The 27,394-nt window shown below is 35.1% G+C and overlaps 1 protein-coding gene across 5 annotated transcripts in view; it reads right to left on the minus strand.

Annotated features, from left to right (window-relative positions):
* Positions 1 to 27,394, minus strand: part of LOC117158163 (pikachurin) — a 262,596-nt gene that overhangs the window by 24,305 nt on the left and 210,897 nt on the right. For all 5 annotated transcript variants that reach the window (XM_033336804.2, XM_033336803.2, XM_076624242.1 and 2 more), the window contains 2 exons: positions 12,421 to 12,607; positions 1,256 to 1,395 (listed from right to left, as the gene is read on the minus strand). In XM_033336804.2, the coding sequence (XP_033192695.1) occupies positions 1,256 to 1,395; positions 12,421 to 12,607 (327 nt within the window). The remainder of the gene's footprint in view (positions 1 to 1,255; positions 1,396 to 12,420; positions 12,608 to 27,394) is intronic.

Below are 27,394 nucleotides of genomic sequence, written 5' to 3' on the forward strand. Positions count from 1 at the left end.
TCAAAGTCGATTTTCTCGAAAACAAAGTCTCAAACGAAAAATTTTTATTCTATATTTTCGACTTCTTTTTTCTCTTTCCGCTTATACCACCAGTTACCAACCACCCTGTATATGTACATGCACAGATATGTACTTGAAGCGAGCAATGAAAATGATTCTATTCATTTTGAATAATAATCTGTAGGATAAGGTACAAAATAAACTTTCCTATATTCTACGTAAAAATCTTATATAACAACATTCTTTTCCTCAAATCCGTGTTACGTTAAGTCGGATTTAATCATCTTTCTGTGTCCTGATGTATCTCTAAGAATACACTTTAACGTTTTTCTAGGAATATACTTTCGACAAATTTGAGTTTTGTTATCGGTTTCCGAGACGTTCTGACATTAAAAATGATAGTCCACAATAATCGAATGTGTACGAACGTTTTAGATTGAGAATTTTCGTGTCATTGTACGTGACTATTGATCTATGTCCTTTCTATAAGTAGAATTTTAATGTGTTTATTTGTTGTAAACCAATTTTGAGTTTTATCTCAATACTGATTACTTCGTATGAAGTTTGCTAAAGTCGCATATCTTTATGCAGCAATCTCAACAATACTTAATATAACATAAAATCAATGGATATATTTCAAATACTTGACATTTTTTCATAACTTACATTTCTACGAATGATCATTTCTATATATATTATATACCAATTCGCTTGATTAGTATAACAGAGCGATTTATAATAGTAGCCGTCTTCTAATTATTTTTTAATTAGATAGCTAGAGAACTCTTCCATCGAATACATTTTTACCTATGTAATTCAAAATCAGCAAATCAATATACATATACGAAGACCGCAGTTGAAAAACGTGACAAGTACATTATTATCGGTTTTCTGATTTCAATATCGTTTTACTATTAAACGAATAAAGAAGAATATTAATATAATATAACTGATAATGGAAACAGCCTGTTAAATTAAAAAATGCCAAGCTTTTAAAAATACTTGAGAAATGAATTATGTTTCCTAGAAGTTACAGTTATAATTACTAAGACAAACGATATTTTAATATCTTAGAATAGGATGAAAGAGACACATGTGTAATTTCAAAATTAAATAAAAAGACAATTGTGATAACGTGATATCGATCGACGACATACCGAGTTTCGAAATTGATTGCCTGTAGAAAATAAGAAATATGACATATCATGTTCTTTTCCTATAGTTCTCGTACAGTATGTACTCCGAGGAAATTTACCTGAAGATCCACCCTGGTCTCGCAAAGATCGCCGGTGTATCCGAGGGGGCAGAGACATACAGCTGTGTCGCCTCCAGTAGTCAGGCACTTACCGCCATGGGAACAGGGCACCTTGCTGCATCTGTCCGCCGTGCACTCCTCTGCAACGACAATAAATCAAACGGATCAATGGATCGAGTACGTCAACGACGATGAATACGACTGCGGAATCGCGTATGCAGCGCAAGAAATCTTCGATAAAATCGACGTGAATAGCGAGGCTCTGTCTGTATATTACGTGGTCGGAAAATATCGGCCAGTTCAATCTTTTGGCTTTTCGCGTGTACGCGTCGATAGTATCGCCGGTGTAAATATTTGACGAAAATACTCCTTTGCTACTATCCTTTTCTGCCGATCGTTCGATCTCGTTCTATCTCGTTTTCTATCTATTCTGACGACGGTAGGAAACGGAAACTGGTGAGATGTCTGCGAAATTATCTTCCGCCGCGCTCGTTCGTCGACTCTATCGGAAATTTCAGACGAATGAAAGAGGGGCTTTCTTTCCCGTCTTTTTTCCCTTCTTTTTTTTTTTTTTTTTTGTTTTATCTGGGAGCCGGGTTGCGGCCGGGACTAAACTCGAGGACTCTTGAAAAATCGATGCTACGCTTGTCGATTTTTCGATCGACGAAACGAGGAAATATTGATGATGTTCTGCGCGTTCGTGGCAGGATTTCAATCGCGTTGGGTTTGTTGCATTTCGGTTTCCTAAATTCGCATGACGTAATTTAGCAATGAATAAGTAGACAGCGAATAAGTTGTGGGAAGTTCTAAGAGTATTTCACACTGAGGTAAAAATAATTTGGCGAATCTTATAAATGATGATCGTATAAAATTCTCTAAAATTCTTTCAAGATTAAAAAATACAATCTGTAGCAGACTTCTCTTTAATCGATCCATATGGAACCTAACTTCTAACTGTACCATAATTATAACATACCAAATATCATTTATTGTTTGTAAAAGCTGTATACATATATACAATGTATATTGATTACGTACAAAATTGCAAATATATATTACGAATATTACAATACAATTACGATACAATTAACGCATAATACAATTATATACATACAAAATAATAATAGCAATATAGTTTATTTCGTTTTGCCTTCGTGGCCAAGAAATTCGACTTCGTTGCAATTTTTCTAATCACGTACTTTCTCATCCGATCTTCTCACTCGTCCTTCCATGTTTTATTTTTATGCTATCCTTAACCTAGATACCACATATTAAGAGTCTACGCTGGACGTTCTTCCTATCCTGAAACTATTACTTTCGCCAGTCGTACTAACTGTCTGCTTATTGCACATTTTAATCTTTGGTATTTCTTCCGCCATTTCGTCCCTTATCTTTTTCCTCTCTTATTCTTTTTATCATTTCTTAACCATTCCACCACCTGCTCTAATCTTTTATCCCTTGGAATCTTTTCCAGACTTGTGTTTATTCCTTCTGCTTCTATGCAATCTTCTACCAAACGTTCTAACGTCTTAATATTTCTTTCACAGATTTAACGTATTCTTTCCTGTTCCGTCCACCTGTTCCTCTTTTCCACGGTTCCACACCTCGCTCTAGTTACAATGGTTTGACTCCTCGCTGCTCTTTTCTCCTCTAAATAGCGCGACATCCTGATATCTTATACGTATTTTATATAATCCGTATATTTTGAATCTCTGATCCTATTCTACATATCATATTTATATATTAAATTTTCCTGAAATTATTCTTCAAACGTTTACATCCAATACAGCAGAATAAAGTTCCGTCTAAAAACAGATTTGACTACGTGGAGATCAAAGAAATAAATACACAAGATAACAAAAGAGTGGAACCGTGGAAGGTATAAGCGTTCCAAAGGGCCAGCGTAATCGATATCGAAATTACGATATCCAACAGAAACGATCGTTTTCAAAGCTAAAAATTTCGAAGTCGCCGTGTAATCTGCAAGTTAAAAGGTCGAAGCTTTCTGAGAAAAGTCGGTACATATTCGATTCGTTTCCGGGTATTCGAGAAGTTGAAGCGGACGCAACGACGTGGAAACGATTACTTTCGAAATAACTTGATTTCCTAGAAATTAAAGTTAAGTTTCTGGTCTTAAAGTAACGTTCCCTGTGTTGAATAGCTATTTCTTCGATTCGTTCCTCCTTAAGACGGCGATCAATATGAACGAATGCAAGGCTTGCCGTGTTGGAGACGCCATTGGAAAGACACTTTCGGTTCGGTTGTTCACCTGATTCAGTTACACACGTAGCAGCATCCACGTGAACGTGGTTAAATTGGGATCGATCGAAAATTCTCCAACAGCTTCTCCGGATTACTTTTTCCTCGTCCCTTGAAAACTCCTTTTGTCTCCGCGATTCCGCTTAATAACGGGAACTAGCAACTTCCGCGACGAGTTTCCTCTCTCAAGTTCGCTGGTTCGAAGTTGCTGGTTTCAAGTTCGAATGCACGGTTATTCGTGACTATCGATAACGGTAGTGGATTTCATTCTAGTGCTATGTTCTTTTTTCTTCCGATATATGTACATTTACTGACAAAACAAAAGTCAAGAAACATAATCGCTTGAAAATTACTGTATATTTTCTATCTTCTCAGATACATTGTTTGGAATTAAAAATACCACAAAGAGGTAATAGTCCATACATGAACATGCAATCAATTTTAATGTTAGATATCTAAAACGAACAGTGAAATTTGACGGTGATAACGTAATAGCGTGGGATTGTTTCTCACGTAATGATTCTGATACGCTAATACAAATGATAGAAACTATGGATGGATTCGATTAGTATTCTACTATCTCGCATGTTGCCAGAGAAACGAGAAAATGCCACAGTGGTCATTTTGACGCGATAGTGACCCGGAACGTCCCACTGAATTAATTAAGACGTTTCTTCTGGAACAAAATGTTAATATGATTAAGCGACCAAGTCAATCTTCTGACTTGAACCGAATTGAACATTTATGAGATCACGTTAAACGTCCATTGGGAGCTCAATCATTTACAAATAAAGGAGAGTTAATGCATAAAATTACAAAAATATAGAATAAAAATTTTTCGTTTAAGGCTTTGTTTTCGAGAAAATCGACTTTGAATTTATAACGTTATAACGGATCTCACTGTAGATCGTTGTCTCGATGGAAAAATTAAAAAAAAAAATTAAAAAAAAATGTTTATTCTATATTTTCGACTTCTTTTTTCGCGTAGAATCACCCCCTTTCCGCTTGTACCACTAGTTACCAACCACCCTGTATATAGTAATTTCCAAGCGATCGTAATGTCTCTTAACTTCTGTCAGTAAGTATATATGTAGGTATATTATAATCTATGGTATTGATGTTTGGAGAGTTCGCGTATAATTTTGTATCAAATTAATGTTAGATATAACATAACTACACTTCTAGTACTCTCGAGTTTTTTTAGAAGGGTAAAATATTCTAGGATTTAATGGTCTTTCTTTGTTTACTATAATATCTTTCAGAGTACTGTAAATTCTATATTGTATTTTCAGACACACTTCCTTTTTCGTGGTCTTATATGTTGTACATCGCTTCCGATATCTCTGTACCTGAAACCGTTCTCACGTCTTTTGTAGAGAATTCTTTCCTTGTTTTGGTAATCTTCTGTTTTTGGTGATCTTTATTTACTTCATTAGTGTACCTCTTTTTTAGCTATCCTATATTTGTTCCTTCCTATGATTCTATTTTTTCGAATCTTCATACTGTGTTTTCTGTTTGTTTCTCGCAATCTCTTTTCGAAGATCTATTTTGTTGTATCAAACTCTTATAACTGTCCTTTTTTTAGTATTGCAATTTTTCCTTCTTCTATGTATACTCTTTTATTGTTGTAATCTTTATTCCTTTAAGTATTTTTCTTCCTTAGAAATGTTTCGGAGATTCGTACAGCTAACATTTCCTATCATTGTCTTCTGTGAAGGATATTATCGCCCACAGGAATAGTTGAAACGAATACGTTTCCAGAAAAAAAGCTCACGGTAGTCAAGTAATAGTCGTCAGAATCAATTTTGGGACAAGTAACCACTTTCGACAGATCATTTTAGGTAACGTAGGGTGAAGGACGTCGTCCACGGCAGACACTATGTTGAGAGGCAGTTGATAACGTTACTTTGAAGTCGTTGAACCATCTTCGACTCTTTGATGTTCGGTAAAAATCGAAGACGTAGAAATGGATTCGAACCCTCGTGAAAAGTGCCAGTGTGACTACTCACTGCTTCCGTGAAGCTCTGGCAAGTGATTTTTAACATGGAATAACGACCGGTTATCCTCAAGTGCTCCGTGGTATCTTCACACTCAAGTCAATTCACTACTCTTTGATAAGGTACATAAGCTCCATGTACCATGTATCTGACTATATCGCACCAATTCCTTATGCGGTAGTATATCTTTGATTATTTATTTTTAATATGCGATTGTTAATAAACTGTGTGTATGAGTACATTCTTATGCAATTTATTTTTATAATTTTTGTTATAAAAATTTCTTATTGTACACTTATAGTTTAAATATATTAAACAATTGATTGGAGATAAAATTTTGTTGTTTTAAATTATCTACTTCATTTTATTGTATTTTATTAACGAATAAACTGACTTAGAAGCATTAACATTTAAATTGTAAATGTATTCTCAGTATATAAATAGCGACACGAAAAGAGTAAAGATTCATATCTAGGAAAAAAAGAGATCGAGACAGGTTGCAAGAAAGTTTCTGAGTTTTATTATGAAATACCTATTTTCTTCCTACATTCCAGTCATTTATCCCTTTTCTTATTATCTCTCATGCAAAGTAGATACCATATAGACACGGCAGTTCTTCCCATTCAGTCATCTAATCAGATATCTAGGAAGATTTGAGTTATTCTTCTTTCCCCGGCGAATCTTTTATCTTTCTGGTATAACTTTACTTAATAACGTCTCGGAACTTTCACAGTCGTGGAATTTCCCGAAGCATGCCAGAAGAAAAAGGGAAAAGAGAAATTGTTCGAAGAATCTTCTCAAACTTGGTGTTTCGAGATCAATGACGCGATATGGATGGAAATAATAAAAGGTATACATTCGAAAAATTGTAGGTGGAAGGAAAGTTCCTTTGTCGAGGGAACGGAGCCGAGTTGCTAGATGAATATCCAACGGTACGACGATTGGGGCGAAATTCTCCGAATAAGTATCTCGCCTATGTTAATTTATCTTTTGCACAAATTTTTCAGATTCCATTTTATCAAAGTATCAACGATGAAAAATCTTTTGTTAAAGAATCACCTTCTTTGAATTTTATTTTCTCATTTATACTTATTAGATGCAGAAAATTCTTTCTGTATTAAAATCGGAAAAAATTACAACGAATTGCGATCTTCAAAGATGATTAGGTTTTCGTTAATCTAATTATAAATTAATGAATATTTATTAAATATTTATACGTTTATACTAAATTTAAATATACGCAAGATTAGATATGAATGAGTATAAACACAAAAATGTATCAAATATAAAAGATAAAATACACGTCACAGTATCTAAGAAATAAAACATACTTTTATTCAAGTTTCACTTTTTTACCAGTATCTATAAAAATTAGAATTGTTATACATTTACCCAGTTTACTAATTGTAAATTCCTAGATTTTTGTTACTAAAAATATCTACTGATGTTACTAAAAAATATCTGAAGTTCCTTCAAAAGATAAATTTTATCTAGTACGTTTCACTAATTTTTATTTTTTTAATTGTAATTTTTATTTTCGCACGCACTCCACATCAACATATTACGTCGACTTAATTTTTTCCAAATTACGACCAATTAGCACTTCTCGAATTACAAACGACGCAAAACAACATAGTGTACACAACAGACAAAGCGTGTTTTCTCGCGCTGATCCGTTTCTCAAGTGTTTTATTCGAGCGAATAAATCGAAGCCGGTTGCAGAGCAGGGGAGCAAAACTTCTGCCGCTTCCATCTGTTTAAAATTTCACGCGTGTTTCAGCCACTCCCATCGATAACGTATCGCGTCTACGCTCCGAACTCCTCAAGTCCACTTCATTCGTCTATACTTACTAATGCAAAGGAAATTTCGTTTCCTCGAGGATAAACGCGAGAAAAAGGAACACGTCGAGAAAGAAAAAAAAATAGTATGGCGAATAGCGTCTGGTAAATTGAGAAACTTCGATTTGCGCGATTTCTATTGCCCTGGTTCGAACAATCACGATTCTTCGCCTTCGAACAGGTTCCTGCTAAAAATCGTCTAACTCATCCATTATAGCATAATTCGCACCAGTCACGTTTCCTCTGCTTTTCTTTTACTACCGCCATTTCTCTGTTCGAATTATATTTCGCTCATACATATATCGGACGAAAAGGGTAATTCGACTAACTGCTCTCGAAACGAGTTTATTCCACGAAAACTTTTGCTTTATCGAACGCTCCTTTCACGAGTCTGTATTACGCTTCTTGTATTTTACAATTTTATCATTCCTTTGGCGACGAGTCTCTTTGAAATTTTTATAAACTTCCCTCCGAGAACTCGATTTTTCTAGTTTAATTGAAATGTCGTTTGTGAAGATCGTTTTACCTTCGTTTTTGTGAAATTTCTTGTTTGAGGAATTCTGTATCGTATTCATACTATGATCTTGGATTTAAATTTGCATAGAAAACAATGAATATTTTTAAATTCGTATCTGAATTTTGATATGTAATAGCTTTATTATGTTATAATGATTTTATTAATACTACATTGTAATTCTTATTCAAGGTTTAATGTTGTATTGAGAGGTTGAGAAAGCGTAGCACGATGCAAGGGATTTTGAATCTCTGTGCGAATTTGAAGCAACGATAAACGCTATGAAAAATTGATTACGATTCAAATTGTCTTTTCATACAGTATATTTTAAGACATACTCAATAGGATATAACCCAACTATCTATAATCGTATTGAACTGTTGAAAGATTAAGCAACCCCGTTTCTCTAGAAATAGAGTCGAAATAAAGTTAACAGCTAAAAGAAGAAACTCCTGTCTTGATTAATCTTCTTTCATTATCCAATTTGATTCATTTTAAAATATACATTCCGTAAATGTTATAAGTGTATATATATTTGGTCTATTTGTAGTAACGTTATTTTCGTCACGTTCTTATTACATACTGATTAACAGACGATTCGTAGCAATTTTTCGACCAATGATAAATTTGACCCTTCCGTAAAAATCTGTAACTTAGGGATGATGATAATAAAGGATAGAATCGTTTCAAATGACTCGTTTATCAATAACGTTATAATTAAATTCTACAAAATATTATATACCACATCGATAGATATTATACCAAATTTATTTATTTACTAATTCGCTAGAAAATTACTTTTGCTGCAAAATTTGTTTACTGAATATACTAAATATTCTAACTAAATTATATCAACTACGTACAAAGTGAAATAAACAAATTTTACAATGTAACGAAAATCAAGGAATCGCTATCTCTGACGAGCGTAATATAATTATCACCTAATTACTCTCCCGCGATGATGGACCCTCGTAGCGTAGGTTAATTTCACATGTAATAAAAACGGTGGCGTGATGACAAGCCATTCGTTGTCGAAGATATCTCGATACCACGCGAAACGATCACAGGGATAATTGATCAACACTTGATAATTAACGCTAGCCCTCGATTCACAACATGACGTCATCGTACGCTCTCTTGTCTTGGCTTTGATCATTAACTAATTAGCCGACACCGTAAATGCACACGGGAGATACCGTGCAGAATTTCGTTTAACGAATTCTCAGCCGACGTAACGGTCGCTGGTGTTGCGTTATCTAATGGCTATAAAAGGACGAAAGAATTTGGTCGTTCGTACGTTCGGTGATTCTAGCGTTTCCGGGCAACCTTGTATTTTTTAGCCTCCTCGAAATCGAAAGTACGATGTTCGTTTTACGTTAATCCATAATCCGTGAGAAGAGAAAAATGTGTAAAGTACGATAATGGAGGATTATAGTGATTTTGGATATTCGTATGGAAAATAACAAAATCATTTCGGCAACGTATAGTTATGTACAATATATGTATATAGGATTAGAGATATCGAATATTGATACAGTTAATTCCAGAATGGAAGAACTCGATACCAAGTATTGGATTTTTATCTACAAATTCAATATACAATTCAATATAGAATTCAATACTATAATTCAATATCTTAGGGGATTTAGTTAATTTCGAGACTGTGAAATTTGATTACTTCAGAATTCGTCATTTGTCACATTCATCCGTTAACGTTAAGTCAGTTAGGCTCGAGATTACACTGAGTTTCGCTATTCCAGATTACTCGTATCGGATTAGAATTAATTAAGCGTGGTTAATCAATAGATTGCTGGAACTCGAATATCGTCATATTTCCTTTTCGAGAATAAATTATGATTTATCAAAATATATTTCGTAGTTTTTGAAATTCAATTAGTACCGATATTTCATTAAGTACAGAGGAAAAACTGGAACAACGGGAAGAAGATATTTCCTGGCAAATCGGGAGATCGTATACAGGGAACGTTGGAGGATTTTCTAACTAAATTCATGTGACACCTGTTGTATGTTCGCCGACATAGGAGCTAATTCGAGCAGCCGATATCGTGCGGCTTCCTACAGCCAAACAAAATGTAGCTTCAGTACGCCTAATTATGGGCCGCATTGTTTTATCGTCGCGATTATTGTTCGCTTGGAATTACGAATCACCACAAGTTAATCCGTTAAAGTAGTTTCACATTGTAGCACTTATATCGTTATTTCGCTTGGATTTATCGATACCAGATCGTATATTTTATTCTATGTATTAAATTGATCGAACAATTTTCCTGATTTATTTCTCAAAAAGAAAGCAATCAATAGATAATATTAACCATGTAAGATTTTATAAAAAACATCGAACTATAGATATGAATTTTCTTCTGAGAAACGGAAAATATATATGGAATATTGTTTGGAAATGTAAAAAGAAATTTTTGTTCTTTTATATCAACAGAATTGATCCTAAAATTTATGTTGAGCATTTTGATGAATCGTTTCAATTAAACTAGTTATCCTTTGATTTTTAAAGTATAAATTAATCTAAAAGAAACCATAACAATTCTTCAACGATTTCGGTAATTCTTCCTTCAGCTGATACAAATTTTACAAAATTTAATTTCAAGTTTTACTTTTGAAAAAAAGCTACATTTCATACGTACCAACCAAAACGTAAATTCTTCCAAAAGTAAAGCAAGGAGAAAGGTCGTTATGATAGAAATTTCCAGTATAAAACCACCTACGAGGCAGCAATTCCCAACTGATGCTCTCAAAATGTACGAAAACAAAAGGTCAAAATGGCTCCCTTTCCCGAAGGTACAAGGAAATATTTTACCAGCAAGTACTCGCGAAACGTCCAAACGATTTGCTTTGATATCATCCAAGGAAACCTCTCTTTGATCCGTTTTCCGGTGAAGCCGCATGTTTTAGAATTCACGAAGGACCTCAACTACTAGTGGACAGTCGAGCACCAAAAAATGTACCGATTCTCAGGGAATTTGATCCTTTGATGCTTTCTGTATTCTGTCCGAGAATAGAGACGTGCACGACGAAGCGATAGTACGTATATCGTTCGTACAGAAATCCAGAATCGCTGTTAAAAGCTATCCTTCGAGAGATACGCTTCAAGAGATTACACGTATTTCCTTCGAACAGGTCCAATGGAGATTTGACAGCCGATAGAATGGTCTCGACCTCCGTGGTTTCAGATAAGAAAACGCAGCAACTTTAATCGACACTTCGTTCTGATCGACTGCTTTGCGTGTTAGAAGTCGTATACGCGCGCGTGGAAGGATTGGACTGTGAAAAATTGATCCTTCAGGGAGCAGATACTCGGAGAAGTTTAGTATTACGTTTTAGTAACGATTTTATGTTCTTTTTCACAGTGAAAGAGACTTTAGAGATAAACAGACTTTAAACAAATGTAAGAACTTACTACAATTAGTTTATTTAAAATGGATTAAACAGGTGTTGGTTAAACAGGAAACGATGGTTGTTTAACGCGAACTAAATACAATAACGCACTATAATTAAGACAACTAAATAGTTAATTTGCAACTCTCGTTACCACGGTTCCAACGCTCTCTCTCACGCGGATTGCGGACAACGCAATTCCCACTCTCTGACTTCTTGATTCACACTGACTGTTAATTCGTCTTTCTCCCTTAGCATCCCTTTGCTTTTTCTCTTAGCCCCACCACGCACGTGTTCCGCAACCGCTCGTGGCCAGGATCACGCAGGCATTTTCCGCGTAACTAACTGATTGAAAGGGCGACGATACACCGACGATGCGCCTGTCGGCACTTAGGTTTTCTCGCGAAATTGTTTGTAGTTTGCCCGATATCTCTTAGACCTTTCGTCCACGATACTACACAAATTTGGTCCAAAGCTAATTTGTTAATTTTCTTATACTTTCAAAAAAGCTGAAGAAATTCTGGGATACTAATAGATGTTTCTATTGTATCATATTAATAATATTTAAATAAAATCACCAAAATTAAAGTTAACTAACTAATATTAGCTAATATTAAGTTAAATATTGGAAACTTGTACAGTGAATGGAATAAATTAGATTAAATTGTAAATCTGCTGTAGACAAATTTGGCTAAAATCCATATTTTTTAATCGTTTCAGCTTTTTAAAAGCCCTGAGAAAATTCTAGAGCATCTCTGCTACATTATACAATCGTTCATTAGCTAAAACAATTGAAACTTTTGCAGTTAATATTCGCTTCAACGAAAACCTTGATTTTAAAATTTGTCTTTCACATTTAATTACTACAGGCATCGAGCGATATTCAATTTAAAAATTCAAACTTACTACAATATCAAACATATTATACGATAGCGACATAATAAAATAAATTTTGTTTCTCTTCTTAAAATCGAGCGCGAAACATTTCTAGCTGGCTGCTCGAAAACATCCGAAAAATATTCGCCGCGAAGCTAATCTCGGACACGAATATTTGCAGATTCGAAGAGCAGGTGCGTATGAAAGAACAGGTTGTTACTCGAAGAAAGTATAATAGAAGGTCCGTTTAATTAGTAAGTTGTACTCACCAACGTCGAAACCATTCGCCGCATCTCCCTGCGGCGCGAGGGGGAAACGATAGCGGTGTTCATTGGCTTCCAGATGCCGGACGCAACCCTTAAATCCGGTCCTCACCGGAAGTCGCTCGAGGCCGGTTGTATTTCCGGGGCCGCCGACGAACAACGGCTCGCGGAACGTAATCCTCGCAAACAAGCCCTGCAATCAAATACAGAACAGCCTGGTTCACGCAGCTATAGAAAGCCGTTGTATAATTCGCGTTCTTCCACCAGACGATTTATCCGCGACTGCCTGGTTTGTGTGTTCGTACGAGTTTCGAGTGCCGGCCCTCCCCCTTTCTCTTTTACCCCTCGTGCAATTCTACTGTCGCTTTTGGCCGATTTTCGCCGACGAAACCTTTTTTCCTGTTTGAGATTGGATAGGCGAAAGACTAAAGATTGACGAAGACTATTTTATCGGAAATTTTATTTATTGAAAAGGATTCTGGTTTAATGGTTCGAGGAGTTGTAAATGGGGGAATGCAGATATTTTTGTTAGACTACGCTGGGAGAAAGGTATCGTGTTTGGCCTTAATGTACGTATGTATGTATGTTTGTTTGTGCCCCTAACTTAATCGATTTTGACTTAATAGCTCTGAATCGATTCGCGTCCGTCAGAGTAGTCTTGTACGCTATATAGAATACTGAAAAAAAAACGAAATGGCGGCAGATACAAATTGTAAAAAAAGTTCATGTATCTAGATCGCTAAATTCAAGAAGGGGATGTGCCCAATTTTTTTATTTTTTAGAAATGTTTACCCTATTTTAGAAATGTTACCCCATTACGTAAAACTGAAAAAATAGAAAAGCAGGATGTATGTGTTTCACTAAAAAATATGAGATGCACGTACAGATATTTTTAAGTAATAGTTGCCGAATTTACAGATAAATAGGTTTAAAAATCTCATAATCGGACAACCGCACTGATTAAATGTTGGTAATAACTAACACTCCTGCTTGAAGTTTCGATATTGTTGCACTCGACATAATATTAATTGGTATACTTTAAAGCATCGCCAAAATGTACGAAACACCTATTGTAAATTGTATATGGTTACAATGACGATTAAACTCTGTAAATATTGTGGCTCCCGACTTTTTTAAACGTTACTTATCTGCAAATTCGGTAATTACACCGGTTATTTAAAAATATTTAAATGTGTACCTCACATTCTTCAGCAACGTACATCTAGCTTTTTCTTTTTTTTTAGTTTTCCCACTCTATTGTTCCTTTTGGGTTTACATGATCCGAAGTAGATGTTACGTTCCAATATATAATATTAAAACATAAGTTGTTTCTAAATATTTGGTTTTAGTATTTAATATAATCTTATTACCTGTTGTGTATTGTGTAAAATAAGTACGATCGGATTTAATATTACCAAGAAATAACAATGTTATTTAACATTTGGTATCAACAGAATTTTGTTTAATTTTTCGTACACATATTTGACGATTTTGTCAACGAAAATGTATATTACATTCCCAGAGGTTTTAGTTTCTAGGGATCGTATACTTGTTCTGTGGCAAGGAAATTATTTCCAGGACATGTAATTACGAAGGAATTTGGTTCGTGCTCCGTGAGACACGTGTTAATATCGATGGGGAGAAGCATTCGACTTTGTGATAATTCGGCGAGTTTCGCAGTTACACTTCACACGATTAAATTCATCTTCGGTGCAGACTACATATTTCTGGTAAATCGAGCGTGTCTGATGTGGCGAACGAAATTGATTTGACACGGTTCTCGCGCACCCCAGCGTATGAAACTATTGCTCCTCATACTCGATTCTTTTAAACCTTCTGCATTTTTCTAAATGAAATATAGTTTCGCGAAGATTAAGAAATTATGTATGGAATATAAGATTTATATTTTCGCCTTTTGATAGTATATAAAATTCACTCAGTTCGTGAATATAAACAAATTAGAATCGATTTTAATTTTAAAAAACAATCGAAATTTTTCAAAAAAATTTACCTAGAACTATTAGCGCTATTTTTTGAAAAATAATTTCTTTTCCATAAAACATTCACCCTTTCGTTTCTCTTATTATAAATTTTGCTTCCTTTAATAAACAGATCTGAAAATATCATAAAAGATTAAAGATATCATAAAAATAGTATAAAAGATTTGACAAAATATACGGATTGGACGAACAAGTCTCTTAAAACATTCTGCATAGAAAAACACTAATTTCTGAAAATATTTTCTCCAAATAGAGAATATCTTTTTTTCAAACTCCTGGAATTTTCTAGCTTTAACATCTCCTCAACGTCTTCAAACCTCAAACTCTGAATACACAAACTCCCCTTATTCGGGCGTCTTAACTTACCCTTGGCACTTGAAAGTCACACAATCGACCAATTCGTATTCACAAATTTCCACATTGCGAGCTCGATTTTCGTTCAAAATGACACTCTATCACGGCGTCGCAGAAATAAGCACGTGGTTGTAACGTAGCCGTCGGAAATGACGAAAAGCTTCGGCACGGCGGTAAAACGCGATGTGAGATGCTAGGTAGCAATTTACGTTGGATTATACATCCAAGATGGCCCATATTTGCCTACTCGGTGCCTGAGTATAGCTGCTGGGAATTTATTGTATTCCTAGTTCGCCTAGAACCTCTTTGTGCATCCTTATACGGGTATACTCGTGTCTCTGTGCATTAATACTCAAAAATATATGGGCACATATGTTTATATTTATACTCATTTATACTATATATACTTATTTTTAACAGGATATAAATAATTACAAAAATTACAAATAGAAGAACTTAATATCGTAGAATTAGTTGTTACTTTACAATGCAAAAATTTAAAATTCTAGAATTTTATCCTTTATCAAAATTATCATATTAAGTTGTCCGAAAAGTGTCTTTCTTTTACAGACCCGTCTTTTACAACGATGCATCTTTACATAAAATCTAATCTGTCGAATGTTGTGATCTTTATTTTGATAGAACAAAATTAATCATACGTAATTCGACAAAATAATATAAAATGAAAAATGTTGTGGATTCATTATTTCCTTATAAAACGAAAGAAACTTTTCGGACGATCTAATAGAATATCAGGATGCGATAAAATTTGATTTTAATTGAAAGTTAATATGCAATAAAAAGATTGGCATCTATAAGTGTCAAGTATTGTGGAGCGGTTTTTTAAAATTTAGATTTATAGAGTTTGTTACATTCAGTTCATCTGCTTGTCAAGCTATAAATAAGACAGAAAATGGTTCTCTCAAGTTGATTCAGACTATCATGATTAATCTTGACGACAATATTTATAACTGTTTCGTACGTTGACAGATGATGTATTTAATTTTAATATACGATCTATAGCACAAGAAGACATTAAATATTGCTTTTAAATCATTAGTCTGCCGTTTATTTATACATTCTTAGTAATTATTAGACGCTGTTAATAAAAATCGACCAAAATGTCCACATATTTATGAGCGACAGTGTACTGTACATACGTATCAAACACGGTGTATGAAAAGGGCTGAGGGTTGACTTGTACGTACGCGTGAATCCTGGCTCGCAGCCTTCGAGTTAATGCACTTACAAAAGTCTCGAAAGTTTCAGCGTGAGTTGTACGGACCAGTTTGCCCGGGAATCATCTAGTTCCAGCTCCGTCTAAAAGGTTTCTCTGTTAGTTTGAAACTCGCGACGAAGAAACTATCGACCTGCGTCGATTGGAACGAAAAATAATTTTGATCGGATTTCTTTTCGGATGAGGAAAGTTTTCTAGTTATCCTGAGGAAATCTACAAATTAGGGCGCTTGGATTTTTGCTTAATTATACTGAGGAATTAGTCTAGATGCATTCTCATTTAAATATAATGTTCAATTAATTTAAAGTGTTTTAGTGTTTTCTTTTCTTTATTTTGTTTTTTAAATATTCCTTCATCCCTATGTTTGGCTACGTTGCAGAGCTTGCAGGAAAACTATTATTTATTTTTATTTATTTATTTATACTTAGTCCATACCTTTCGGCTTTGGACGACTTTCGGTTTACATCTCTTATATAATTCCATTACATCACTTATATATCTCTTACACCAGCTCTTCTATAACTATATACAACTGCTTATACTTAACTATTGCACTTTACTTGATCTATCTCTATGTACTAACTTATAACTAACACTTATAACTAAGTGCTCTTTCAGTCTTTGGCTTTTATTTCCTTGCTGTGCTCCCTTCCTGTTACTCTTCTGCTACTCTTCTCTTCTCTATTATCGCTTTCAATTCTGCCAGTCCTTCTCCAGTCTCATTTAGTGTTTCTACCCTGTTCCTTGCTCCTCCTGCTATCTCACATTCCTCTAATATGTGTTTCAAGTCCTCCTCTCCTTTTTTGCATAATCTGCATCCTCTTTCTCCCTCCTCTTTCCAGTGTTCCCTTGCTCTGGTTTCGTTACATCTAAATCTTGATACCATACTTCTGTCCTTCCATTTTATCTTTTGCAGGAAAACTATTAACTGTTCTATTATTAATTCGTAAATTAGAAATTACCAACATGTATACAGATTTTACTAGAAACCCGCCGCTTATGTATTAAAACGATACCAACAATGAATTGACCAAACTTCTGTTTTAAACAAGTTTCCATTAGTTACTGCAATTAATTCACAGGCCAAACTATTTTACTTGTGAGCTTAAAAAGCTCGTTAATGCAAAATCAATAAGGATCAAACGATTAATTAAAAACTTTTATCTAATTAATCCATCTCCGTAATTTGCTAAAATTCACGTGGCCTGAATTTCTGTTTTCCTCCGTTTTCAGCAACGTGTCGAATTCAATTAATTATCAAATTATAAAACAAGCAGGGATAAATTTCTTAGCGTGTTAAATCTGCGCTGATTATAGTGTCATATCTCGCTGTAAAGGGTATCGTTTAGGTTAATCCTTCTTTTTGCTCGGATTTTGTATCGTGTTCTGTTAGCTTCTCGTTAAACAAAAGAGACAGATCGCATTCAACGTTACGCGAGGAATATTTCGTGTAGATGAGAAGGAAAAAGAGAATCGTTTCGTAAATAATTCCGTTTCCAATTAAAATACGCGCTCAGATCGTGCTCGACGAGTGGTGGGATTGTTTCGACGTCAAACTAAACGAATCCTTGGACTTTTCTTGGAGATTGCTCGCCGTGCAATGATAACTTGTAATTGACTTTCGAGTTTTAATTTCGTCCAATTCCTGTTCTACCATGAAAACTTTTTGTTAATCAATTCCGGAACTGAACGCAACGGATCGTTTTTTCCCCATCAAAAACCAGGACTATTGTCGTTAAAAGGATAAAAGCTTCCACGACTGAATTATATTTATTTAGATATCTTGGAAATTAGTACGTCGACCTCTTAATTAACTGAAATCTTGTATTTCGACATAGGAAAAGTGGATCGAATAAATTGCGAGATGCGTGATGATGCGAGATGAGACTGAAGAGAAAGACTTTTGCGCGGAAAATATAAAATGATTCACGAAGCTCGTTATTCGTTGAATTAAATTAAATATACAAGATTAATAACAACATAAAAGACACAGATACTTTAAAAAATGTCAAAGTATGGTAAAAGGATCTAATGAAAGCGTTAAATAATACAAAAAGGATATAAAGTACATGCAATTTTCGTAGGAAGTAAAATATAAAAACCCAAAGATCAAAGTCAAAATTTCTTCCAGTTTGCCCTCCAGTTTGGATCAATCCTTTACTCCAATTTCTATAACAAGCTTTCTCCATTAAATGCGACAAAACGTAAACTAAGATTGTGACTTTCGAATTTTCTGTATTTTCAAATTTCCCGTAAAAAGATGAAAGGGCAGAGTTTATGAAACAGTTTCTACTTTTTAACAATTTCCATTCGAACGCATTTTCTATATAACATATTCTAGCATCTGCACAGTTTCTCTCGCATGTTCTTGTAAAACCAAAGTGTAAATCGTATCGGAAGTTTTAGTCCTAATTTTTTTTTTTTAACTATTACCTGCACTTGCATTAGAAACTACGATGACTCTTAAATGACTTCATTCGTTTCATGTTTGTAAAATGAACAAAAATTTCGTAAAATAATCCAACTATTTCACTGAAAACTACACGCTTACACAATATATATGTGTAATATATTTACTCTAAACGTAGAGGCCTTTTTTTCAGAAAGCTATTTAATCACATCGACTGACCAAAACTAATTGTCGATAAATGCCAAAAAAGGAAATAAATTTTTCCTGGGGTATTTAGGTACTCGCGAAGAAAGAGAAAAGAATCTTTTGATATGGTATATTTATGATATATTTTTCGATTGCTCGCGGAGGTTGCACTCCGCCATTATGAAAATACTAGGTTTCGTATCGACGTGCAACGAAAGTGAAGCGGGCCACGATTAACATCGAGTCGTGAGAAATGATATATGTATCAGCCTAAATGAGATTTTACGACAAAGATGAAAGGATATGCTCTTTTAGAAATGCAGGTTAGCCCAATTTCCCTTTGATGTTGCCTCACCGAAAGTCCGGTCAGTCGCGCGCGGCAAGATTCATTTTCGAAACGCGTGATTCCTCTTTGCGCAGCGGTGGCCTGTTAAAAAAGGCGCACCATGCGGTAAATTCGAAATACGCTTCCCTCGTCGCTTTTATTAACTCTGACTGTTCATTGTCGGATCAAGGATTCCGTTTTTGAAATCCGACGAATATTCTGTAGGTTCTTTTCTCTTTTATACGATATGAAGCGTTTGAAATTTGAAATTTTTCAATAAGCGATTTATCTAGCCAAATATAGATCCATATTACAGTTCTATACAGTCTATACAGTGTCCACGATGCTAGTTTTAATTAGATAATATTAGAAATAACCTAGTATTTGTCCAGCGTAATAATCTGATATTTTGGAAACATTCAAAGCATACTACTTGTTACGATATTTAGTACGTAAAACAAATTTCTGTCTAGGTTTTGTTATTTAAATTTGTTGAGGTTATTCGGTGTGTAAACAGAGAAAACACGTGGATAAATTGTAAGGTAGAAAATATATTTAAATAGAAGTGTAATAAGTAAAAATACAATTTGAGCTGGTCCAGATCCGCACGCTAGCTGTGTTACCTAATAACTGAAAAACCCCGAAGCCAACGTCGCCTGTCTACTGTTTATGGCCTGACTTCGTCGCAGTCTTTTGTCTACACGCTGTCGATGGCTTCAGTGCTTGAGAAAACTAAAAAAGACCAGATGTAGAGTTTTCTTAGAAGTGGTAACCACTTCAACAAAATTATTTTGCGTACTGTAATTATAACCAACGTATAATTTCGTTTACTCTCAACTCCCTCACTACCTTTGATTTCTATTTTTATCACGTGCCGTACAAAATCCTTTTCATCTTGTCTACCGGCGAATCACCATCTTAGACCTATCTCCTCCTCATCCTCATCGCGCGGAATTCTTTCATTCGAGATTTCAAGCAAGGTTTCCCAGGAGGGACAGCGTACAATTTATTTCTCTTTGCTTGATCCTTGTCGCTCGACCCATTTTTCACGCGAAAACTGCGAGTGTGTTCGCGAGTTGGAACCTCGCGGGGGACAGTCACGGGATCGTTTGAAGATGGAGAATGTGGATAATCCGTCGTTTTCAAGCAAATTCGCGAGACGACGCGATACAATCCGGTTTCTCGTCGTTCGTTTCAGTTTCTTTCTGGCGAAACCGACAGGGAACAGTCGGCTATAGTTACGATGAGTCGTCAGATGTGTTTAATCTGACGCTACTTCCCAACGAAAGACTGATTTTCTACGACTCAGAAGATCTTATTGAAGGGATGTGAAAGATGAGGACAAGAAACATACTTTTTAACTAATCCCATTAATTCCACGGTGAAATACCAGATATACCAAGCCCTGTGCATTTTCCTTGTTTTTTTCATGCTTTCTTTCTTTAGAGTTGCTTTCCTCGTCATTGAGGATCAAAGACGTCTCTTCTAGTTGGAATGAAGCGAAGGAATGACGTGTGTTCCGTACCGCGACTCAGTCGTTACACATTCGTCCATTTCTTCATCCACAACAACCTTTCGAGAATAGCAGTTTCTAACTTTCTAAAGATGCCATATACCTTCTCCCAGTTCTTTTCTCTGCCTACACTTTTCTTAACATATTCTCCGAGCCAGTAATAATCCCCAAGTAACCGTTACTGCCGCGTCGAAAATTAATTTTTATTATCACTGATTCCATCTGCCCGCCATAAGGTTTAATGTTTGCCGTCGAGTTCTTTGTTTTTACGATGCATTGTTTAAGTCGAGGCACTCCTTAATTTTATTAACGGCAACAGTTAAACTTTGAGACACGCGAGATTTCAGTTTGAGGGTGATCAGTTCTCATTTTTCCTATCAGTTTTTCCAACTAATTAGCAGCAATGACCGTTGCCCTTACTTCCTCACCGAAAATTGTAATTGGTGAATCAGCTTGTTCCATGTTCTAGGTACGTCCATCTCAAGTTTTCATCTTTTCCACATGTATCACCGATACTTCACTTGCACTCAGCTTTCCGCACAAGACACGCAGTAAAACCATACTATTCCGCGTACACTTAACGTTCATCCGCACATTCAGTCTTTGAAGGTGTTCTTTGTGAAATATACAGTTATATTTAAACTTTAAAACCCTGTGTCAGATTCTGTCTAAATATCTCTATCATCGTAATTGAGATAGGGAATTGGCTGATTCGTGGAATCTACTAATCGAAACGAGAATTTATGACTGTTGACGAGTCACATCGCAGACGCGTCTCTCCGCGAGCATAGTAGAACAGCGTGGAACGTAACAGAGAAATGGCGTTGTTTTTTTGAATTCGTCTTGCAGAAAATGTTTTTGATATCTTCAATTTGATGTCTGTATTTCGAGGGAATTCTCTTTGATACTGTTTGAGGACGATATCTTTCTTTGAGATTAGATATCGATCTCTGAAAATTAGATAGTGCCGACAATGAGTATTTGGCTGTTTTAAAAATCATGTGAATCGTAGTTAATTTAGTGACCTTTGAAATATTTTCGAGAAATGCCAAATTACGAGAACGAATAACGTGAAACATGAAAATAAAGTGCACTTCATTGAATTTCAACTGTGCTACTTTTATTCGTTGCTATATGTTTCAGGTATAAAACGGATTTATCACCGAATAAATCGAAATGGATAAAATAGACATAGCGCAACGAACGAGACCAACGAAAGAGGTAGCAATTGAATAAACGTTTATGAATTGATAAAAAAATAACAAAGATCAACGTCACAATTGAACGAAAGGAAATATATTTTTCCGACACGTGACAAATGAAATATTAAATTACTGTTGTGATATCAAATATTTAATCGCGATCACGTGGAAACCACTCATCTAACGGACTTTTTTACAAGCTTGTCCCGTTTTGCTTCCTTTCGTGCCACGTCGTCATTGTCTAGTCAGGAAAAAGAAAGAAAAAAGGAAGAGGGAGGACAAATTAAAGTAGCTGCGACGAGTACTAGTTATTCCGCGACCTGTTACAAAGTAGAGAAAATTAGATACCCAAGAAACGTGTTTTGTGTTTCAAGCAGATTACGCTTATATTATTCAGTCAACGGCGAAAAATGAAGGTATCATTCGAGTCTCGAGCTTCGCCAGTGGAATGCTGGACAATATAATTATCGGGAGAGCTACTTCCATCGTTTTGTCAATTACTTTATTATAAAATAGCTTAATACGTATTAAAATGAACAACGGATCAATGTTGAATTTCAGTGAATTTTAAGCATAGATGATAATTTAATCTTCGATTTAATCGTTTTAATTAATAAAAATCGTTAAATCGTTAAAACTGAGGTGAATAGGTCGTGATAGGTACTGAAGGTACACTCGAATATGTTCAACAACCAATAACGTTTATTAGACTCTATCAATTAACAACAATTAACGATTAACAACGGTTGACGCTTAACGACGATTAATAACAGTAACGATTAACCGAACTCTCAAGAGTAGACGACTCGTTTCTCTTCACCATTCACATTTCGCGGCTCAGGCCAGAATGAATCTTTTTGGTTCAAATCCGAACAGATTCTTTCCTTTGTTGCCCCTCGATATGCCCACTATGCGCGTGTTTATTAGAAGATCGCGACGGTTGCCGCGTATGCATTCTACCGAATATTCGACGAAAGAACCGTAGGGATATCAATGGTACATTAGGCCTGTCGGCCTTACGCTTTAAAGGTATAGTGCTTTGTGCCGTGAAGCCGTTGGAAATTTCCGTGGTCGAGTGCCGCCACAAAACATTAGTAGAATTTTCGAAAAAGTTACAGCGGCTATAAGTAATTGCAATACGTAATTCTCAAAAGAGTTACATTAATTAACTATAAGCAATTACAATATACGATTCTGAAAAAAATTATAGTATTTGTAAAAGAACAGATAACTTGTCGTTGGTATGAAAAATAATAATTAAAAAGTTTGAGCGTTATAAAAGTAGACCAGAAAATTACCAGCAATAATCAGCAAACGACTTTAATTCCAACAATTCCAACATTCTTTTGCGATGATCAAAATGTATTAAATCCGTAAAGCCGTATTTTAATTAATCCTGGAAGAGGCAAACTGGGTGGTTGATTCATGAATTTCACAAAGACCCAACTATTTATCAAAAATTCTCTTGCGATGTGAATTCCCGGCATTTTCATGAATGAACCGCAAACCAGTGCCAAAGGATACGTGCTAAACTACTCGAAACAAAAGGCGAAAAGGTAAAAGGAGAGACTCGTCAATCTCGTGTGGCAATGTCTGTGTTGTTGCTCCTTTGTTTTGAGACACGCGACGATTTTGTTGCGACTCGTCGAAAAAGAATAGGACGAAACAGTAAGTCAAGAAGGGCCATGCGGAAGGTGAGAAAAAAAGCAAATGTAGAGACGAAAAAAGAACATGCGGAATGGTCAGAGGTCGGCTCCTCTAATTACGATGCTGTCGTTAGGATACCGGTGCTTAATGGCACTTCGGAATAAAGTGAGCTCGGTTCGCGGACCCATTTGCCAGCGATGTCCGCTGATTTTAAAGGTAATTAAATTCACCTCCAGGGAAAATAGACGGTCCGTCTTCGTATCGCGGGGCCAATCCTTGAGACCGCGCATCGATTACCGTTTTTCTTGACCCCAGATAAAATTTTTGCGAAAACATTGGGTTGGAACGTTCGTAAATTTCATACCTTTGTTTCCTTATTTTTATTTTGGATTAAAGGTTGATAATGATTAATCGCCTTTTTAAGTTAAGAATAGTTTTTAAGGTTGATGGAATAGAAACGTAAAAGAATTCTGATTCTTTATCGTTTTAGTCTCGTGGAAAATAATTAACGTTCGTAAAATTTAAAGTTTTAAAATTATTTGCCTTGACATACCCTTTTTGTTAATTTTTTTTTGTCGTGAAAACATTTTAATATCGCGCATGTGTAAATACAGAGTTGCTTAAAATAATTCATTTTTACTACTGTGCATCGCTACTGTGATACGAATTTTTGTTGTTCTGTCTGACTATTCAGTGGCCTATTCTACTTCATCGATAATAGTTCAACACTTCATTTTTCTTTCGTTTATACCACATATGTACACGACGAATATACTTAATTTGTTTATTATAAACACATATTAACGAATTTGTTTAGGAGGTTAGTTTTACATACATATTATCCCATCTAATGAATCGATAATATACATAATCTTTCCTACCCGGTTGATTACACACGTAACTTGTTCTACTATTCTAATCTTGCGTGGGATATGTTCAAGCAATCTAATCATATGCTCAACCTGTCCTTCACGTCTGTTATATAAAGCTCTGTTCTACTCGCTTGATCGTATCCGCACCTATTTTACTAGTTCGATCGCGTGCGAATTCTTATTCTACTTATTCGACCATGTATCTACTACGCTTGACTTATCAAGAGTTTTAACAGTTTACATAACAATCGCGAATTAATGCAAATTTCATATAAGGAATCAGATAATTTATAAAACGATAAACGTAGAAAATATAATATTGGTAATTTTTTGAAGTAATATTACTTTGTACTTTGGATTTCTATGACAATATAGAAAGATTCCGAATAAAAGCAGCATCGATACAAAAATAAAAATCACACGATCTCCAACTGCACAGCGTACATAACGTTATGTAGATAAAATATATAAATAGTATAATTAGAAATTATTGCGTCATTCGCTTTATTCCTTATTCACATTTTCATTTCTTTCGATCACTATAAGATACTATAAAAGGTAAGAAATTTAATACAATGAAGGACTTCAAAGCAGTAAGAGAATACTTTGCGTCAAGATCTTAACAATATTTCAAGAGAGAAGTTAAAAAATTGCCGAAAAGTTGAAATATAGAAGAAAAGATAGTTAATATACCATTCATTTATAAATAAAATATTCGTATTTCAAAATCATTTAACATTATAAAGTTACATACGTATATGTATAGTGACTACCATACCTGTCACAACAACCTTTGTAAGTGGATAATTTTTTAAAAATTGGGTCAAACGAATTGCGTTTCTTTTAGAACTTAAAAGGATTAGTTTACTAGATGACGTATAAAAAAGTGGCAAAGAACAAAGTAAAGATATTTTTCAACCCTTTTACCTGGCCTTGCAATGGAGATTTAAATGATACATTTTGAACATTTATATGAGTTTTGTACACGCTAAAAATTTCATCGAAATCAGTTAACGTTGCTACGAGCTGTAAACGGTTAAAAACGGCGAAAATCACGGCTTTCGCGACTTTCGGTATAAAATCTACACCTTTCGATGGCTGTCGCTTGTTTCCGCATCGACTGATTTCGATAAAATTTTCAGCATATATATAACTGACATAAATGTTTACAACGCGTCGTTTACATTTTCATTACAAGCTCAGATAAGGAAGTTGAAAAATAGCTTTACGACATTTGCTCTTCTCCTTCCGAATTTTTTTACTACGTCATCTAGTAAACTAATCCTCCAAACTTCTAAAAAAAAAACACCCATCATTTGGTCCGATTTTAAACTACTTATTCAGTACCAAAGGCCATTGCAATAGATTTGGAAAGCACTGTATGAACACAATACTATTGGAATTAATAATAATAGCGCGTCGAGAAAGGTAAAAAAATAGACAATGATATTTTTTGACTTGCAATGAACTTCTTTAAAAAACGACAGTGTTCTTCGCGGGGATAAAGCACAATTATCAGTTGATAAGAGGCCCTCCATCGTCGCGCGGGGAGAGCCGTGATTTCTTGCTCGTTGATTTAAGATTTCTTTTCGCCCCGGTGAGCCGCGATGGTCGACAATATTCTTCGATTGTTTCGCGGAACTTGGCCGTAGACGAACTTGGCTGTGTTTTTAAAGGAGCACTCGAAACCACTCTTCCCCTGGCCGAGAAAAGTAGCGGGTCTTTCTCTTCCCGCGAACGCGGCGTACTAACTTATTACGAAACAATTTGCAAGTCTTATGAGAATGGTTGAGAGGGAAAGCTAGAACGAGGGGGAAAAAGAAGAACGACCGAGACCAGAGAGGAAAGAAAAAGAGACACCGAGGGACGGAGGCTTAGAAAGTAGGTAGCTTTTAAAGACTTTTAATTCGAGAGCGAAATGCCGGCTAGCTCCATCGTGTAATTTAAAGAAAATGCTGCTGCGAGATGTAGTAAAACGCTGTTTTCTAGTTATTTAAATGTTTTGAAAGAAAAAGAAGTATATAATAATAATAATTATAGAGAAAATATAAATAATAATAATAAATTTGATAGATAGTCTAACGATTAGAAATAATAAGCATTAAAATACATCTCGCAGGATGTTTGAAAAAGTTGAAGTCAAACTTCAAAAATATATAACAATTGAAAGAAAAAAAAATGTCTTAATAAATGTCAAATATCATTAGACGTTTCCAACCATGAGCTTAAAACGAAGTGAATTTACATATATTGTTAAGAATTATTTTCTTGCCTTGATGGATACTTTATGCTCCAGGCTCTGATTTTTTTTAAACACTCTTAAAGAAGAGGAAATCCATATTTTTAAGAAATTATTAGCTTTTCACATCGTTTAAACGAAAATTCTAGACATCAGAGGATGATCAAAGTTTCATTTTCACTAACTATTGTTAACCCTGTATTCCAATCCCCAATTAAATATTACTGGATCATAAATGAGCACAATAGTCGAGTTTGGTCTACGTTAGCGCGCTAAATTAACAACGTTCTTTAATATGTAAATTATAGAGTATTAAATAAAGTTAATTGTAATTTATTAAATTTATTAAATAAAATTCACGAGTCTAGTCCAAAATGACCAACTATTATACACGTACATAATAAAATTTAATTCATCTGTAGCGAGAAACTATGGTATTTATAACGCCGAAATACCGAAATACCGAAATCTTAGATTTTATTGACGAAAACGCAGCTTCCGTTGCTGCTATACCACAAAAGGATTATAACAATTTTCATAAAAACCATGCACACACGAGAAACATCGTACACCATCCCAGTTTCATTATACCGGCGTACGCGAATTAGGGTAAAATTAGCCTTCTCTTAGAGCAGGGTGAACGAGGAAATCGATAAACGCCGATGATACGCGACATCGCGGTTGAATTTCCTTAATCGAGCAAACTATGGGCAAGTTTCACAGGTAACGCTGCATTTTACTGATTACACAGTGTGGCGTAGTCCGTTTCATAGGCGTGGTTCGATTATTCATCGTTCACAAGACCGGCCATTTGTCTTTATATGTCCGATCGTGGGCCATAAACACGAAGGGGAGTTGAAAATACATCAAACCTTTTCACGTGAACGTATTATGTTGCACGATACGCGATCTGCAGAGATTTCGTGCCGTGTAAGATGATAATTTCGCGTTATAGTACATGGATGAAAAATAGAGAAAAATAACAGACATTAGTC

The sequence above is a fragment of the Bombus vancouverensis genome, chromosome 14 (genome assembly GCF_051014615.1).
Source record: "Bombus vancouverensis nearcticus chromosome 14, iyBomVanc1_principal, whole genome shotgun sequence".
NCBI lineage: Eukaryota > Metazoa > Arthropoda > Insecta > Hymenoptera > Apidae > Bombus > Bombus vancouverensis.